This window comes from Ictidomys tridecemlineatus, chromosome 5 (genome assembly GCF_052094955.1).
Source record: "Ictidomys tridecemlineatus isolate mIctTri1 chromosome 5, mIctTri1.hap1, whole genome shotgun sequence".
NCBI lineage: Eukaryota > Metazoa > Chordata > Mammalia > Rodentia > Sciuridae > Ictidomys > Ictidomys tridecemlineatus.
In genome coordinates, this window is record NC_135481.1 from 176,659,677 (window position 1) to 176,677,752 (window position 18,076).

The following is an 18,076-nucleotide window of genomic DNA, read 5'->3' on the forward strand; positions in this document are numbered from 1 at the left end:
CTCTGCCCGGGGCCCTGCACAGTGGGCCCTGCACACGGGAAGCCTCATAAAGCCACCTGCGCACCCGTCCACCTCAGGCAGAAGCGGACTTGTCTGGGCTGAGTGTCCACCTGCCTCAAGAACTACCTGAGGTAGGAAGGGGCTGGGACTGGCACTTGTCCCCTGCTCCATGGGGACATGAACTCTGGCTGCCTGCTGCAGGGGACTCCAGCCACCCCTGGCCTTGCTGGGGGACTGTGGGCAGGGGCTGCCTTGCTGGGCCTCAGAGGGCCCTTCTGAGCTGTGTCCCCTCGTCCCTTCCTGCTGGGACAGAGGTTGAACACAGGTTCGGTACAGACCTGCCCTCTGAGCCAGGCCAGGCCGGGTGGGTTGGGTCCTGGGGGCGGCCAACATGCAGGCTAGGAGGAGATCAGCCGGGAGCCACCTGGAGCCAGGGTGGGCCACCACCCCAGACTGGACTCCTGATGACAGCCCTGGCCTTGGGACCCTGTTCCGGGTCCTCTTCTTGGGACAGGAAGCTGCCCCCCATCTCCCCATCTAGGAGTCTCTCCACCCTCCTCTGACATGAGGTGGTGTTTGCACTTGTCCCCAGTAGGCTGTGTGGCCTGGGGCAAAGCCACGCCTTCTCAGGGTCTGGGAACCGTTTCCAAACCAGTTTCCCTCCTGGTTTGGAAGATGGGGAGACGGTCACTCCCAAGGTGCAAAGCTGGTGCCTGGGGTCCAGGGCCAGGCTGTGCTCTCCACTTGGGACTTGTGTCCTCCAGACAGGCTGGTGTGAGCCCAAGGGTGGGCTGTGCGGGCTCACTACCTGAGCCTTGTCTCTATCCACCTGCAGATCCTGGGGCGGAGGCCAGTTCAGCCATGGCTGGGGTGCGTGGGCTGAGGCTTCTGCTGGCACTGCTGCTGCCCGTGGTCAGCGCCTCCACGGCAGGCACCGTGGTCCGAATCAACAAGGCCGTCCTGAGCTACGGTAAGAGAGGCACCACCCAACCTGTGCGTGGAGCCCGTGTCTGCATGTGTGGGCGATCCAAAGTGTGTGCACGCTGTGAACGCAAAAGAATTATTTTTTTAAAAATTATCTTATTTTTTATTTTTGTGGGGAGGTACTGAGGATTGAACCCAGGGGTGCTTAACCACTGAGCCGCATCCCCAGCCCTTTTTCAATTTTTAAATTTTGAGACAGGGTCTCATTAATCTGCTGAGGGTCTTGCTAAGTTGCTGAGGCTGGCTTTGAACTCAAGATATCTCCTGCCTCAGCCTCTGAAATTACAGGCACACGCCATTGCACCCAGCTACACCTGAGCTTATAATGTTTTATTTAGAGACAGGATCTCGCTGAGTTGCTGGGGCCTCCTTCAGTTGCTGAGGCTGACTTTGAACTCAACATCCTCCTGCCTCAGCCTCCCAAGCCACTGGGTCTATAGTTGTGCCTGGCCACAAAAGGATTCTTATCCGCTGCTGTGACAGTGCCTGAGCCAGCACTGCTCAATGAATATTTATTAAATGAACAGGACTATGTATCATATGGTCAACATGCAAACGTGCACACATGTCTGTGTTCACGTGTATTAGTGGTTAGTTCCATTTTTTGTATGTCTACTTATGAATTTGGAATTTTTGGGGGTGTGTGTGGGTACTGGGGATTGAACCCAGGGGTGATTAACCACTGAGCCACGTCCTCAGCTAACTTGCTTAAGGCCTCGCTAAATTGCTGAGGCTGTCCTTGAACTTGAAATCCTCCTGCCTCAGCCTCCCAAGTCCCTGGGATTCCAGGCGTGCTCCACTATGCCTGGCTGGGTTTGGAATTCTGTGCAGATGTGCTCACCTGTGTACTTGAGTGTCGGGAGGGTGTGTGATCACCGCATGTGCCTGGATGGCTGTGCTCCCCGGGTATAATGTGTGCGTGTGGCATCTGCACGTGCATGTGTCCTGGAGAGCAGCATGTCAAGCAGTGCTGTGGGGAGTGTCTGAGGTTAGATCCTTGCTGGGCTCAGTGGGAGAGGGCCAGCCAGCCTCTCTGGGCCCCTGTTGGGCCAGGCCTCTGTCTCATCACTTTGCTGCTAAATCCTTTGGAGACCTGCCCTGTCCCCTGGGGAGGAGACGTAGGCCCAGGAGGGACCAAAGTTGCCACGGTCCAGGACTGAGCACAGAAGTCTGTTGGCCACCTGTGGCCTCCCAGGGAGCTTCCGTGTCCCACAAAACCTGGGTCAGGGTGGACGACTGCTGGGGTGAGCAGCTCCAGCAGGCAGCAGAAGGGATTTTCAGTGTCCCGCACTCTGGGAAGCAGCAGGGTCCCCTCCCTCGGCCCTCAGGGTGCAACGACTTTCCGGGACCTCGGATCCTGGCAGATGAGCAGACAGGGAGCGCGGGCAGTGATCCCAGCCGAACGTGACTTGTTGACTTGTCCACCGTCTCGCACGGATGCCTGTGGGCGGGGTGGGCGTGGCCATGAGCTGCCCCACCCTGACGCTCCGCCCCCTGCTGTCCCCAGGGATCCCTCCCGGGTTTTACGTGCCTGTGTCTGTTCCTAGTGGACATCCGGTGGGAGGCGCACCTGGCACATGGGGCGGCTTGCTCTGCATCAGAGCACCCGGCCTGGAGCCCCAGACTGCAAGCGCCCCAAAGAGGGGGCTCAGCACGTGGGAATCCAAGAGCTGGAGCTTTGGCCTTCCTGCTCTGCCTCTGGGGAAACTGAGGCCCAGGGACTTCTTCCCACCATCCCCACTGAGCCTGAGCAGGTTCTCGCCTCCCCGCTCCTGAGCTGACCCTCCCTTCCAGCACCAGGGCCCCCGCAGCGCAGCGCCGGGGAGCGAGGACGTGCACAGACTTGAGCCAGCTGCTGGGGCTCAGGCCAGATCTCCCTGGCCAGGTGTCCTCGCCTCCCTGTAACCTGGGCACGGTATAAGAGGGAAGAGCTTAGAACAGTGCCCGACTCTGTAAGGGACAGCCACCATTAGTCCTCTGTAAGGACAGCCGCCGCGGTGGTAGCCAGCACTCATTTCGCACGGCCTTTGCAGTGGCCCCAGGTGACGGCACCATTATAATCATTGCAAATGTGGAAACAGGGGCATGGAGCTGCCACCCAGGCCGTGCGGCAGTGCTGGGACTTGCACCCACAATCTGAGGACTTTGGGGTGTCCAGCCTCCAGCCGAGGTCCCTCCTTGCCCAGGGGCAGCCTCCTCAGCCACCAGGCATGCTGGGAGCCTCCTGGAGCCTCGCAAGAGGCCAAGGATTTTATTCTCTGAGGAATGGCATGAAATGTGCAGGGGTTTGAGAGGCAGAAGCCAGAGGGGACGGCCTGTGCCGCAGAGGGCCTGGGGTGAGTGGTGGACCACCTTGAGGCGGCTTGCAAGCTCCGCCCTTCCAGAAGCTGAGTCCCCTGCACTCCAGGTGCTGGGCAGATGGGAGGTGGTGGTCTTGCTGCTTGGTGAAGACCGAGGGCAGCCTGACCTTGCTCTGTCCTGGCCCTACAGTGTCGGAGTTCGGGAAAGTTCCTCTCCAGGAGGCCTTAAAGGTCAATGACCAGCATTTTCTGGACCAGAGTAGTGAGGTGCTTCAGACTGTCAGGTGAGTGCTCCCCTTTTTAGAAGTGTGCTCACGAGCCCAGGTGGAGCCAGCCAGGTGTGTGCTCCAGCGGTCAGGAGGGAGGATCCTGCCTGAGCTGCACAGGAGGCCTCCCCCACCCCCTGCAGGTGCCCTAGGAGGCGGCATTCCATCTGGCTCAACTCCCAGACCACTGGATGAGCACCCTTGTCTATGGAGGAGTGCTCCCCTTGCCAGGTTAGAGGTGCCCACTGCCTGGGTGACTGCCTACAAGATTTAGGAGATGGGACCAAGATGGAGTCACAAGGGCCCCCGCGCCTTTGGATCAGTGGATTTCTGTTCTCAGGGCCAAGACTGTGGCTCCAGGATCCACAGAGCTGGCAGGACCCCAGCTGCTCCCTCCAACAGCTGGACCAGGTTTAGACACTAGTCTTGAGCGTCGCCTCTGTCCTTTAATGCACAGAGCCTCAAACTCAGGCACCTGCAGAGATTGGGCAAAGTGTCCCCATTAATGTGGGAACAGAGACTTGCTACTTCCAGGAGTCTGGGTGTCCAGAAGAATGTATCTATCTATCTATCATCTATCTATCTATCTATCTATCTATCTATCTATCTATCTATCTATCTATCTATCTATCTATCTCATCTATGTGTCTATTTCTACCTCTGTCTTTATCTTTCATCTATCTTTATCTGTTATCTCTATCTCTATATCATCTATATCTATTTATTTACAAATAGCATCTGTCTATATCTTTCTATATCTATCTATCTATCCATCCACCCATCCACCCACCTACCTACTTATCATCTATACTTTCAAATTGAAAAACTTAACTTTAAGACCCTGGAACACACATGGGTAAATAACCAGCTGGCTCAGGGCCACTGGTCTGAGACCCTCCCGAGGAGCACTGGAACGCTGTTCGTGGCACGTTAATAGTGGCTGGGAGCCGAGAACCGCGTAGACACCCACCCACCAAGGCTTCTGCCACAGTCTCTGGTCTGGCCATGCCACGCGTGTCCCACAGAAGGGCCCTCATTTGCAGCCGTGGGAACACACTCAGGTGGTTGTGGAGCAGGCTCTAGGGTGGCCTGTGTGCTGGGGTGCACTGTGGACCCATGCCACCTGACGCCAATGGCCAGGGTGTTCAGGGTGGGTCTGGATGTGACCTTTACCTCTCCTGCCGCTTTGTAGTGTCTGATCACCCACACCCCCAACTAAGAAATAAAGGGATTTTCACTTGGGGAAAAAGGAAAACAGGGTCATTGAACAGAGTGTGGCCATCAGAACAGGCAGTCCTGGAGGGGGACTGTCCCCTTGCTGGAGGGGGACTGTCCCCTTGCTGGAGGGCTGCAAGCTGACCCTGTCTGCGGGAAAGCTCTGGAGGGATTTCCACCTTCAGTGGGTCCCAGGGTCTGTCCTGCCCCCTTCCTAAGTTCTGTGGTCAGGAATGTCAGAAACCTGTACAGTGACTGAGGTCACTCAGTCCTGCCGGAGGCTCGGCCCTCGGTCGCCCTGCTCGGTACACATCCTGCCTGGGCTCAGGGCCGCCCCCTCCCCTCATGGTCCCGTCCTCAGAAAACCCTTCTTTAGCACCAAAGGAGTGAGGGTGGCTCAGGCCCCTGATGCAGCGTGGATTCCCTTGTCACCTTGGTTCTGCAGGATCCAGGTTCCAGAAGTCCGCGTGACGCGCCTCCACCTGAAGTTCCTCCCTGACTTCGGCATATACATGTGGGCGGCCGCCAATTTCACTGTCAAGGTGTTTTGGTGAGTGACTACCTCCCTGTTGGGGGACACTCCAAGGAGCAGAGTAAGGCAGACCAGGTTTTGGGGGGCCGGCACCTCCTCCAGGCCACTCTCTTGTACCCTCTGAGCAGGACAGGACAGTGAGAGAATCTCTGAGATCCCATCCACCTGCCCTTTCCCCAACCCTCAGTTTCCCCCTCTGTGAAATGGGGTGAAACTGGGCAGCGGGGCTGTGAGTAGATTCATTCCTGTACTTGTCACCACCATCCTCTCTCATGGTGGAAGGCACACAGTAGGTGCTCAATAAACGTAGCTATCAGAATGAGTCCTGAGCACCAGGCAGCTCTTGGGCGATGGCAGTCTGTGGCCAGGCCATGAGCTGGCCTTCTGGGGAGCCCTTGCTCTCACCCTCCTCCCTGCACTGCCGTTTCATGAGCGCTCACGGTGGCCGGGCCCAGAGCGGGCTGTTTTCCCCTGGTGACCTCGTGGGAGACTCAGCACAGCCCTGCGGGATAAGTGCCACCAGTCCCAGGCCCACTCTTCCTCTTCCTCACAGAAGAGCAAGCTGAGGCTGTGCCTGGCGAGTGACTGGCCCAGGGTCTTGCGGTGGGGGGCTCAGAGGGCCAGAATTCACCTACCACAACATCTGCAGCCACGTGGCCGGGGGCTCTGGGCCTGCCCTGGTGCCGCCGTCTCATGCCCCGTGGGGGGCAGCCCAGGTCTGGGACTTGGGGTTCTTTGGTCACCTGGGGCAGGTTGACCGCCCGCACTCAGGCCTGGCCTCCCTGCAGTGTCCCAGAGTCCCTGGAGCTGATGGTGCCTGTGACACTGCAGTCTGACTTACGTGTGACCCAGAGCTCCCTTGGGACCCCCAAGATCAGCATCTCCACCTTCTTCCCGCACTTCGGCCGAGCCACGGTGCTTGATGACAACAAAAAGTAGGTGTCTGCTCACAGGTACGGAGGGCAGGGCTCCAGGAGCCCCCGTGCCAGGGCTGTGGGGCCAGTTCTTGAGTGTCCCCCTCAAATATTTGCCCAATGAACACAGTAGACCTAAGAGACCCCCATTTTCATGCCTCTTTTGTGATGGAGAACACTGAAGCTCAGAGAAGGGGCAAGACTTGCCTGAGGTCACACAGCCTATCCTAGCCATTGTCCACCCATACGCACAGCCAGTGATGGACACCCTGGAGGGGACTCTGCCCATGACATTGGCTGTCGGGAGCCTCGGAGGCCACCCCTCCCTGCAGAGTGGGAGGGGAAGCCAGCTTGCAAAGGGTGGAGAGGCTGCTCATGTTTTCATGTAGACTAACACAGCACCTGCCTGAGCCCTACTGTGCGCTCCTCCCAGTAGGTGTCAGGGTTCCTCCATTTTACAGAAGAACAAATGGAGCTCAGAGAATCTGAGTGACTAGCCTAAGGCCAGGAGCTGAATTCAAGTGAAGGAAGCTGCCTGATCCCACTGTTCCTGAATCCCCAACACTGTGTCCCCATCTTCCCAAACATGAGGAGGGGCTTACTCTGAGGTGGTTGAGCATTTTGGAGTCTTTAAAAGACGCCGTGTTTGCACAAAGCCTGACCACTTTCCCCAGAGACGGGTGCACACACGTTCGTTCATTCATGCGGTGTCCTGGGTAGACCGTGGTCCCTGCGGTCTCCGCAGGCAGGGGCCACTCCTGGTGACCGGAGGGGAGGCTGCAGCCAGAGCTGACATGGTGAAAGCCCAGACCTTCTCCCCGCTCCCAGGCGTGGTCCAGTGAGTCCCAGCTGTGACTTCCGTCCACCCCTGGCAGATGGAGGAAGCTCGGTTCCCCGGGGCCACCTCTGAGAACCACCAACTGAGACCCCCCTCTCTGAGCTCCAGGGCCAGGAGGGGACCTCACTAGTCACAGAGAATGGAACCAAAGCAGGAAGCAGACCCTGGATCCTGCCGCCCCAGCCCACCGCCCTGGGCTCTGAGTGGTCATGGAGCCAGGGGACAGCAGGGTGGCCTCCTCTGGCCTTTGCAGTGTCTCTGCCTCTCCCGAGCCTGGCCTCGGGCATCACCTTCTCGGCCACTTTGAGACCAAGACTCAGCTTCCTCCCCTGCAGCGTGGGGCCATGGTTCCAGGGCTGCCTGGCCCCCGGTGGGGTCTTGGCAGGGATCTCTGGGCTTCTGCCCGGGGACAGAGACTTCTGTCCCAGCCTTGGGGCACAGGGACAGGAAGGCCCTGTCCTCTCTGCCTGGGCCTTGCTTGGCCAGGCTCCTTCGCCTTCCCCTGGCCTGGGCTGTCAGCGCCCCGCTGAGGGACAGACCCTGGGGACTCACGGACCCTTCTGCATCTCTTCCTCAGCCTGTCCCCTGCGCTGCTGGCCACGCTACAGAAGGACATCAAAGCTATTCTCAGCAGCAAGGTGAAGACCCCGCGGGGTGGCCCGGGACGGGGTGCCGCTGTGTCTGAAGGAGTGATGAATGAACGAGGGTCGCGGGCACAGGGCGTGGGAGCCTGGGGTGGATGGAACCCAGGGCCTCCCGTGCAGAGCCCGTGTTCTACCACTGGGCATGTCCCCACCCAGGACCCTTGACAGCCCCCCGTGGGCACCTCCCGTTTCCCCCAGAGGACAGAGGGGCTGATGTGTTGTCCAGGGGGAGAGGATGGGTCCCATGGGCTCATGCCCTTGGGGAGCCCAGTTCCGTGGGAGAAGCTGGGCGGGGACAGTGTTTGTGGACGGGGCATGGGGCAGAGCAGAGGAGCTGGGTGGGTCCTGACCTTCCTCCCTGCCGTCACCCTCTGGTGCCCCGGGTTCCGCGTCTGCAGTGAGCGTCCGCCCTCCCCCGTGGGGCTGGGCAGAGTGGGTGCTCTGGGGTCACAGCAGATCTTGCTCTTGTCATTGTCAGCATGCGACTGACCTGGGGGGAGGCTGTCCCCTGGATTCCAGGTCTCACTGCCCAGGGAACGGGTCCTCCCTCTCGGCCATTCCAGGCCAGCCCTTCCTCCCCGTGAGGGGTGCGCAGAGGCCAGATCAAGAGGAGGCCACGGTCTCCCGCTGAAGGGAGGACGGGCTTGGGGCAGGAGGGGCTGCAGCTTGTCCCAGGGTCCCACGGGCTGCCCAGGAGGACGCTGGCCTTGCCCATGGGACAGCTTCTTACGAGATCCTTCAGGGCAGGGGTCGTGTGTGGCTCTAGGGGACAGGAAGGCCCTGTCCTCCCCGCCTTGGCCTTGCATGGCCCGGCTCCTCCGCTGTCACCTGGCCTGGATAGTGAGTGCTCTGGCCTTGCGGTCTCTCCTCTGGCCAGAGCATGGCGCCCACGGCTGCCCACTGCCTGGGAGAACCTCCAGTCCCCTTGGACTGGCATCTGTGGCTTGCTGACTGCTGTGGTCCTGGGCACTGCTCCCTCCAAAGCTGCCCCTCTGGACCCTGGGGCAGTAGGCTCCCAGCTTTGGTCACTTCCCCAGCTGGGGCCACCCCAGCAGCCTGCATAGCCCCTGGTTCTGTGTGCCTCTGGGCCCCGCCACCATGACCAGCTTCTGGGGCACCTCTCAGATTCCCTGGTGCCCAGAGGAGGAGCCGGAAGATGCCACAGTGGGATTCCGGGCTCGGCGTAGGGGAAAGGGGGGCCTCGGCACAGCCCTGGACTCCTTCTAGCTCTGCCTCTAGCCGCAGTGGCCCCTCACCGCCTCCTCTCTGTCCCCCACAGCTGAACCTGAACTTGGCCAACCTGGTGGACAACATCAATATCCACATGGGCACCTTAATCGGTAAGACCCGGGGCTTCAGGGCAATGGGAGGCCAGTCTTAGCAAGGCTGGACGTGGGGTCCTCAAACCGCAGGCCTCTGTGCAGCCTGGGAGGCTCCGAATTCTAGAACCAAGTCTTTGATTCCAGAACTGCAGACTTGAGCGCCAATCATCTGGAGAAAGAAAATAAAAGCCCATCTTTAAGTCATGGGTCTTAACGCTGGAGAGTCTTCAAGTCCACAGCATTTCCAGGAAGGGGGGCTCTCAGGGCGCCGACACTCGGAAGGGGCCTCATAGCGACCTTTTCCTTCCTCTGGAGTTACAGTGACACAGTGTGTGGGCTCACAGCAGCCCCAAGGGAATCCACAGGGGTCTGGGAGGCAGGCTGTGGCCTTGGGCACATGTGTCACTAGAGCTGGCCTGGCATGCCCTGGGGGTCGGGGCTCAGGCCTGGGCTGTCATGGATGTATTGTGCGTCCGGGATGCAGTTTCTTCAATCGAACAGTTATGCATTCAAAGGCCATGTCGGAGGGGATGGGTGACCACCCCATCCACCCGGGGACTTCATGACTATTAGTGCAGATTTCTGATTTTTGACATGAGGGGAGGTTTTTCCTTTGCCATCAATTTAAGAAAAAGGAAGTTGCTTTAAGCAGAGCTGTTGGTCCAGTGCAGGAGGACAAGTACAGCTTGCCCTTGAGCCTGACTAGCTGGCTCCTGGCTGTGTGACCCACATTAGGTCAGTCAGCCTTCCTGGGCCTCAGTGTCCTCCTCTGTAAAATGGGAGAATGGCCTTCATGAGGATGAACTGCAGTGATTCGTGTAAAGCGCTGCACCCGCGCTGGGCCAGGGAGCCAGCTGGGTTTATGGGACAGGGTGCTGGACTTTACAGATGGACTCTTGAAGTAGCTCTAGGAAGGGGGATGAGTGGCCCCAGGGTACCCATCCTGTCATTTTGTGGCCTTGGAGCCTTTGGGCACGAGGCTCAGGGCCATGCACAGCCTGAGAGATTAAAGGCAGTGGGCAGGAAGGGTGGGCCAGGGGCCCCAGGGGCGGGGCATGACCATTGTGTGCTGCCCCGGGGGCCCTTCCTGCAGGACAAGTTTGGGGGCCACCCACTATGCAGGCAGGGCCCTTGGTCAAGGCCTTCCTCCCCTCCACCTGTCAGGCTCCGTCTGCCTCCCCCACCCTCTGCCTTTAGCCAAAGTTCTAATAGTACTCTGTTTAAAACCCAGAAGAACACAAAATTATGTGGGGTTTCACCCTAGATGAGAGAGAGAGAGATAGAGAGAGACAGAGAGAGAGAGAGGGAGGGAGAGAGGGAGGGAGGGAGGGAGGGCAGGAAAGAAGAGAGATTTACCTCTGCATAAGGAATTTTTTTTTAAAAATTTGAAATTCTGGGCTACATTTTCATCTATTTTTCCCATTTCTTAAACATCCTTCATGAATATATATCATTATTTAAAAATTTTTAATATTTTTACTTATAATGAAAATATGGAATAATTCACCTTTTTTTAAAAAGTGAATTTTGACAAATGCAGAGCTGCGTAATCCCCCCCATACTCAGGTACAGAGCATGACACTGGCTCCCAGGTCCCTCATGCTGCCCACTGCTCCTGATCTGTAGAAATGGAGTCATACTACGTTGCTTTTACAATCATAAAACATTTCCAAAATGTTAGAGAAAATAAAATTAAATCCAGAAGAGACAATATAAAAACAGGAATCTGAATAAAAATATATAAATATGTTTATAAATACATGAATGTATAAATACATGAATGTATAATACATTCATGTATTTATAAACATATTTATATATTTTTATATCCTATGTTTTTATATGGAAAATATTAAGTGTAATTACATATTTTATATGTAAACAAAACCAAACAATACAGACAGTGTACTACACATTGATATCCATGCAGACTCATATACATACAGAGTGAACTTGGTCATCCAGAGCCTTGGGAGCAGAGCTCTTGCTGAGGTGGGTTTTCCTAACAGCTGGGCTTGAGCTTAATCTGAGACATCTTCAGCCAGGTCCAGGGATGTGGTTCCCCTCATGGATGACTTCTGCAACTTTTCCCATGCAGAATATTCAGAGCCTTGAGTAAACTTGCCTCATAGGTTTTGGGCTCTTAATTGTGCCTTCTTGCAAGCTGCCCTGAGTCTTTGTAGGGGAGTCAGATTCCTGTGCTCTTGCACTGACTACACCTGGGGATATGTGCCTTTGGTGTTTCTTTAGGGGGCAGTGTGATTAGATGGAGTGACCATAGCTTTGAGGTCAGACTGAAAACTGACCAAATATACAATCCTAGGCAACACTGAACTCCAAACGGTGTGTGTGTGCATGTGTGTATGTAAGGTTATCTTCTAGTGTTGTGATGGTGGCTGAATGAGAGTAAGTCAAGTATCTGGACTTGATAAATGTGAGCTCTCGTCTTTTTCTGTTTTCCTTCTTACTTTTTATCAGGAGGTAAAGAAGGCCCAGACTGAGCCTTCTCCTACCTTGTAATTTTAGGTCACTAGTCTTTTACTGATTGAGAAAGCAGAAGCCACCTTGTCAGAATTGTGTCTAAACTAAGAGTCAACAGGCTGTGAGTGGGCAAAACTTGTGCCCTTTGACATGTGCTTCCCCAGAGGCCTGGCCAGTCCCTCTGGCTGGCCTGGTTCTGGCTACTCAAGGTAGTCAGATAACCTAGTTTTGATGGTCTAACTATCCCCTTTTTTCTTCTCCATCCTGATTTTATGAAGGCCTCAACCCTGTGAGCCCTGAGTCCCAAATCTGCTACTACATGATGAACCCACCCAGCATCACCCGGGACTACATTTCCATGAATCTAAATGCAAGTACCTTCCTGTCAGCCCAGTGCTTGGAGCCGGTGGCTTCTGGGGTCCTTGGTGTCCTCGAAGAATCTTAAAAAAATGGGGAAGTGAAAGGGAGAGGGGCTGGTGTGATGTTCTGCAAGGAGTGTGACCCCCAGGCAGAGGCATGAGGCTGGCGTGCACGTGGCGGGTGGGGTGGGGGTTGGGATCTAGGAGCTGGACCTGTCCCAGGGCCACGTCCCTCCCGAGACCCTGGTGTTCTTCTCCCACCTCCACCGCAGGCGGTTCTCTTCCTGCTGGGCAACCCCATCATCCTGCCCATGGACACCCCCCACTTGGAGCTGCCAGAGTTGGTGGGCAACAGGGCGGCCATGGCCACTCTGGCCCTGTCTCAGAACCTGTTTGACTCTGTCCTGCTGCTGCTGCAGAAGGCCGGGGCCCTCAACCTGGACATCACAGCGCACCTGGTGAGCGAGGCCTCTGCCCAGCGCGTGGCCTTCCCGGGGGACACCACAGATGCCGAGTGGCAGGCGGGTGGGACAGATAACAGGGGCCACTGGCAAGGTGGCGTGGGATCGGTGGGGCGGGGTTCCTGTCCGGGAGGGGCACGTGGCAGCCTTGCTTGGGGAATGGCTGCCTGAAAACTTGTCCTGGGTGGGGGCTTGCAGCAGTCAGACGACAACCCGCTGAACACCTCCGTCCTGAGCAAGTTCATCCCCGAGGTCGGTGCCTTTTCTGGTCGCCCCAGGTACTGGGGGCTCCCTGGGGTGTGTGACCTCGGCTGGCTCGTGTCCGTCCGTAGTGGGTTTGCTCAGTGCCTGCCCTGAAGTCTGCTCCCCAGCCCTCCGGGGTGCCCCTGGCCTGTGTGGACATCTCGCTCTGCTCTCCCACTGCCTCCTCCCAGCAGTGTCCCTGCCGGGCACCCTTCCTTCTCCCTGTGCCTTGTTCACCTGCAGGGCCCAGCTCAGGAGCCTCCTCCTGGAGGGCCAAGGGCTTGGCCTGGATGTGCCCCCGTGGCCCAGTCCTGAGGGCCCCGGTGGTGGCCACACTGGAGGGCGACTGGGTGGGACTTCTGCTCAGCCCTCGCCCAGCAGGGCTCCCTCCCTCGTGCCCTCTCTGCTTCTCCAGGTGGCCCACCAGGTCCCCGAGTACAAGCCCGTGGTGCTCAAGGTGCGCCTGGGTGCCATGCCCGTGGCTGCGTTCCACAACAGGAGCATCACGCTGCGGCTGCAGCCCCTGGTGGAGGTCCTGGCCACCTCCTCCAACTCGGCCTTCCAGTCCCTCTTCTCCCTGACTGTGGTAAGAAGCCAGCCAGGTGGGGCTGGCCGGGTAGGGCGCCTCTCAAGAGCTCGTTCGTTCCTGCCTGCTCCTCGCCGGCTTTCTCCTGTCCACGGTGGTCCCCTGTTGTCTCTTGAACTTGTTTAGCAGCACATTCCTGCCCCAGTGCCTTTGTACGTACTGGGCCCTCTGCAGAGGGCTCTTCCCTGCTCTTGGCATGGCTAGCTCCTTGGCATCTTTTGGTTCAGATTAAATGCTGTGGCCTTCCTCAGGGCACCCTGCCCCACCCTGAGGGAGAAGGTTCCACTAGCCCTTCCAGACCACCGCTCATCCTCCACTCCCTGCAAGGACCCTGTCTGGTTACTCTAGCTTTGCTTAACCCCCACTGGCCTGTGGTGGGCTCCTGGGCAGGGACCTGGCCAGCTTTATTCACACTGCGTTGTCCCCAGGGCTGAGTGCAGGACCTGGCACCCGCTGCTTCACAAACACCTGCGTCGCCAATGAACGGGGTGGGGGAGGGGGAGGGGAGGGGGAGGGGATTGTGGGGAGGGGCTCCCGCGTGGCTGTGCCCTGACCCTGCCCTCCCTGCACCCAGGTGGTGAACCTGAACCTTCAGCTCTCCGTGTCCAAGGCGAAGCTCTACGGGACCACCTCTGTGGTGGGGTAAGCGAGGCCTTCGACCCCAGAGGACTCGGTGGGAGGGTCTGTGCAGTGGGCCCACAGCCACGAGGGTCACAGCCACGGGTCACAGCCACGGGGGTCACGGTGTCGGTGGGGGAGCCTGGGGTGCGGCTGGGTGCTGCAGGGGTGGGGGAGCCAGGCCCCCCTGGAGCTCTCTTTTCTCTCCCAGGGACATGTACCTGGCCGTGGCCTCTTCCAACGTGGGCTCAATTAACGTGAGTGGGGGGGGCGTCACGGAGCTCCCCACGGGTGGGCAGAGCTCAAGCCTGGGCAGGGGGTGTGCCCACATGTGCCACCATAATCAGCCTCCCTGGGGCGCTTGGGGGCAGTGGTCAGTCAGCTGGCCCGGCCCTGCTGATGTGGGTCAGTCACAGCCTCTGGTCACTCTGCCTGGGGACGAATACCCCATGGGCCTGGCCCTCAGTCCAGGAGTCCTTTGTGATTAAAGGACAAGTCAGACAGTGTTGGCTGGTCCCGTGGGCATGCCATGTGGTCAGGTCCTTGGCCCATGCGCCCGTCTGTGGGTCTGTCCCTCGGTGGGTCATCTGGTGCTGGCTGGTCCCCTGTGGCCACAGTGTGTGCGTGCTGGCCCACTGGGGCCTGTCCCTCAGGCTAGCCTCACTCTGCGGCCTACTCCTGGGAGGCTCCCCCCGGTCTCCAGAGGTGGGTGACCTGCCTTCTTCCCTCTGCCTGTCCCTCTGTCTGTCTGCCTCTCTGTGGGCCTAATCGTCCCTCCCTCTCGGCCTGGCCCCTGGCTCTGTGGCTGCAGCTGGATCGCATGTACCTGCTCATGAACACCGTGTTCGAGAAGCCCCTGCTGGAACACTTCAATGGTGAGTCGTGCCCACCCAGCGCAGCAGGGCCTCTGGTCCCCTGTGGACCCCATGCCCCGTCTGTGCTCTGCCCCACCCCCTTCCTCCCTCCCAGGCCCCAGAGTCCAGCTGCCTGTGTGGGCATCTGGGTATGTACCTGCATGGTAGCTGGGTGACCTCCACTAAGTTGCTTCCCCTCTCTGAGTCTCATGTCCTCCTTCTGTAAAATGGCGTAATAATAATGGCATCCACATGACACCCAGGGCCGGCTCCAGGTGGTGGTCGGTCACTGCCTCTGGCTGACCATGACTTCCTTCCCACCTGCAGCGCTCCTGGGCATAGGCATCTCCCTCCCGACGGTGACCAACCTCCACTATGTCAACCCTGATATCTGCATCAATGAGGTGAGGGCCTTTGGGATGGGGGCCCGGGGTCTCCTCTCTCCCTCACACCTGCTAGCACCCACAGAGGGTCTTGGGGTCAGCCAGGCCTGGGGTTCACCCTGCTCCAGAGCCACACCATGACCCTCACTGTGAAGAGGTGGGCGACTCAGGACACCCAGGGACGTCACCCTGCTTTAGTCCTCACTAAGTCCCAGCAGGGTCTCGAGCCTCCCCAGATCCCACGCCCTGGATGGGCACGGCCCTTTGGAGTCCGGGGTGGATGGCGGCTCAGCCTTGGGGACAATCTCTGTGGGCTGGAGGGGACCTGGTACAGGGACATCCCTAGATGTGAAATAGAGGCCCAGCCGCCTGCAGGGACGCCCTAGAGTGGCGTCCTGTCTCCCTGGGAAACAAAAGGGAATTCCCTTGGCAGGAGCCCCCGGGACGGAGCGCTCAGCCAAGGCCCCTCCGCGCTGGCTCTGTGCCACCACACCCCAAGGGGGGACCCGCTGATGTCCTTCCAGGGAGAAGCCCCTGTTCCTTGGGAACTGTGGTCCCAAGGCACTGGGGGGATCCCCACCATAGGAAGGAGCAGTGGGGATCCCTAGGACTCCCCAGGTGATGGGCCACGTTAGCCCTCCAGAGGCAGAGACTTGCACTCCCAGGACTTTCTGCAAAGTGGAAACCCGCACCGTCCAGAGCAGCGGCCACGGCACCTGTGACGACTGAGCCCCCTGGAGTGTGGCTCCTGTGACACAGGATCTGAATTTTAATTTTTTCATTGAAAATATTTTTATGAGGCTGCATGTGGCTAACGGCCACCATATTGGACCACGTGGCCCTAGACCGCGAGCTACCAACGGGCAGGGACTGGGTTTGGCTTGTTCTTTGCTGAGGCCCCAACACCTGCAGCAGGGCTTGGTGTGTAGTAGAGGCTCAATGAACGTTTGTTGAATGACTGAATGACTAGACCTGGGGAGGTACGGGGGCACCTAGCTCTGCTGGGATGTGAAGAGGATGTCCGATGGCCCTGGGCCCCCAGTCATACCACAGCAATGGCACTGACCCCACAGAGTGCCCAGCTCCTATGGGTTCTCACTGCCTCCTCACTGTAGCCGCGGGTACGGTTGTCCCCTAGTGACAGAGCAGGAAATGGAGGCCCAGAGAGGCGAAGGTCTGTGCTGGGGGTGACTGGGGTCCCACCTGTCCCCTCGGCCTCTGACCTGCCCATGGCTTTCTCTTCAGAACTCCGTGGTGATTTCCAGCGGACTCTCTTACCACCCCTGAAGCAGGAGCACCAGGAGGGCTGGGAGAGGCCGGCCTCGCTGCCCAGGGCCCCATCCACTGGGGGGGCGGAGGCAGAGCCAGCTGGAGCCATTGCCAGCGAGTCGGCTGCCTGACCGGGCTGTGAACCTTCCCTGAGGGCCTGCGTCCCCCGTCCCCGTCCCCTCCCCTGCTCTGCACCATCTTCGGGGAACCAGCTGCTCTCTGGGCCGGTCGGATCGGCCTCCTCTTGATTAAACTTGAGTTGCAACTTTCACCAGGCCCAGCCACGTCTTTTTGTAGCTGGGGTCTCTTCCCTCCATGTCACCCCTGGGTGCTGCCTGTCCCTAGAGCCACCAAAGGGTGGCAAGGAGTTTCCTCTGTGTGATGCTCCAGGGCCGAGGGGAGGACTTGCCGGGAGGGAGGGCTTCAGAAGGCGGAGCTCTCCCTCCTGAGAGCAGGGCCTTGGTGGCTGCTGGGCCCCGTCGGAGTGCAGCAGGCCAGGGGCGGGGGCTGGGGCTGTGGGCCACGAGGCTGCTCTGAAGGCCACATGGGGAGTGGATGGGCTTGGAGAGGGCCGGGAGGGCTGTCCCCCGGCCAAGGCTGCAAGGTCCCTGAGAGCTGGGGTCTGGGCCCAGGCTTCTTCCCGCACTGCCCCAGGTGCCCGCTTCAGGAGACGCCCTGCTCCAGGCAGAACTGGGTGCGTTCAGAGCCGAGAGGCGACGGCCAAGTAGAGATGGGAGGCCCAGGCCTCCAGACAAGGACCCCACTTGCCACCTGCCTTCACACTTAGCCTTGAATGTGTCCCTGCCGGTTTCCTGTTGAGGCCTCCACCCCACCCTTTGGCCCTCCTGGGTCTGCCCAGGCCAGCTCGCCCTCCGCCCCTCCGCCCCCAGACCCCTCTTCCAGGGCCACGGCTCCTACCACAGGCTGTGGTTGGAGATGCCTGTGGCTTCTTTCCCACCTCGGATTCTCCTCTGACTCTTCTCAGAGTCCCGCATCCAGCAGGGGCATCATAAATGCGTGGTGGGTGAACTGCTCACACATGTCTGTGCTGGAGCTCTGGCCCAGGCTGGCCTCAGCCTTGAGCCCCAGGCAGTGTGACCTTGGGCAAATGGCTTGACCTCTCTGAGCCTCATTTTCTCTGTCTACAAAATAGGGAAAGTGGCCAAGGAGCCACCTCATCTGCTAGACCCTGGGATAAAGCGGGGTGGGCCCCGCAAAAGACGCACAGGAACTTCACCTGAGGGCCCAGGGAAGTCACGTGGATGGGACCTATTATCACCCTTGCTACCTGCCCTGCAGAACCCCACCGTCACCCTAAAGAGGACAAGTAGTGGCCCAGGGGACTGCCAGGGCCACTCAGCTGGGGCAGGGGCTGGGCTGGGGCTCAGACCTTTGACCCCACTTGAGGGGGCTTCTCCTGATCCCCCACCCCCTGACCTTCCTGTCCCTCCAGCCCCCTCCCCCAATCTCCAGGATGGCGCCGAGGGAGGGCAGAGAGGCCAGGGGCCGCGGTCACGCCCGCTGGGTGGACCTGAGGCGGTCGGATCTGTGAGGCCCACCCGTCCGTCTGTCTGCGGGGGCAGGCCACAGGGATAAGGAGATGCTACCTGAGGAGACCCCCTGGCTGGGCGGTCAGGGCAGGGACCCAGGGGGCGCTGGGCTCTCGCCCCATCTCAACCTGGCTTCAGTCACAGGACGTGATGGCCCCGCGTGCGCGTGACACAGTGGCTCCCAGGCTGTGTGGGAAGGCCCCAGCCCCAGCAGCCCCCCGGACTGTGGCTCATCGAGAACAGACATCTCGGCCCCC

At 59.1% G+C, this 18,076-nt stretch overlaps 1 protein-coding gene across 1 annotated transcript; it reads left to right on the plus strand.

The window, feature by feature from the left end:
* The first annotated feature begins 861 nt into the window (after nucleotides 1–861).
* Bpifb2 (BPI fold containing family B member 2) lies at nucleotides 862–16,540 on the plus strand. Its single transcript, XM_040275720.2, has 15 exons — nucleotides 862–970; nucleotides 3,475–3,568; nucleotides 5,211–5,315; nucleotides 6,086–6,232; nucleotides 7,627–7,687; nucleotides 8,973–9,033; nucleotides 11,775–11,866; nucleotides 12,128–12,313; nucleotides 12,515–12,568; nucleotides 12,975–13,145; nucleotides 13,720–13,787; nucleotides 13,975–14,020; nucleotides 14,575–14,638; nucleotides 14,945–15,021; nucleotides 16,246–16,540. The coding sequence occupies exons 1-15, from the start codon at nucleotides 862–864 to the stop codon at nucleotides 16,285–16,287; spliced, it is 1,377 nt and encodes a 458-aa protein (XP_040131654.2). The 3' UTR covers nucleotides 16,288–16,540.
* The last annotated feature ends 1,536 nt before the right edge of the window (nucleotides 16,541–18,076 follow it).

What these genes read in the sequence shown, in the direction of transcription:
- Bpifb2 (XM_040275720.2), top strand. Translation starts at nt 862, where the DNA reads ATGGCTGGGGTGCGTGGGCTGAGGCTTCTGCTGGCACTGCTGCTGCCC. An exon ending in TTCACTGTCAAGGTGTTTTG is followed by an intron (nt 5,316 to 6,085) that starts GTGAGTGACTAC and finishes GCCTCCCTGCAG; the next exon opens with TGTCCCAGAGTCCCTGGAGC. An exon ending in CCAACGTGGGCTCAATTAAC is followed by an intron (nt 14,021 to 14,574) that starts GTGAGTGGGGGG and finishes CTGTGGCTGCAG; the next exon opens with CTGGATCGCATGTACCTGCT.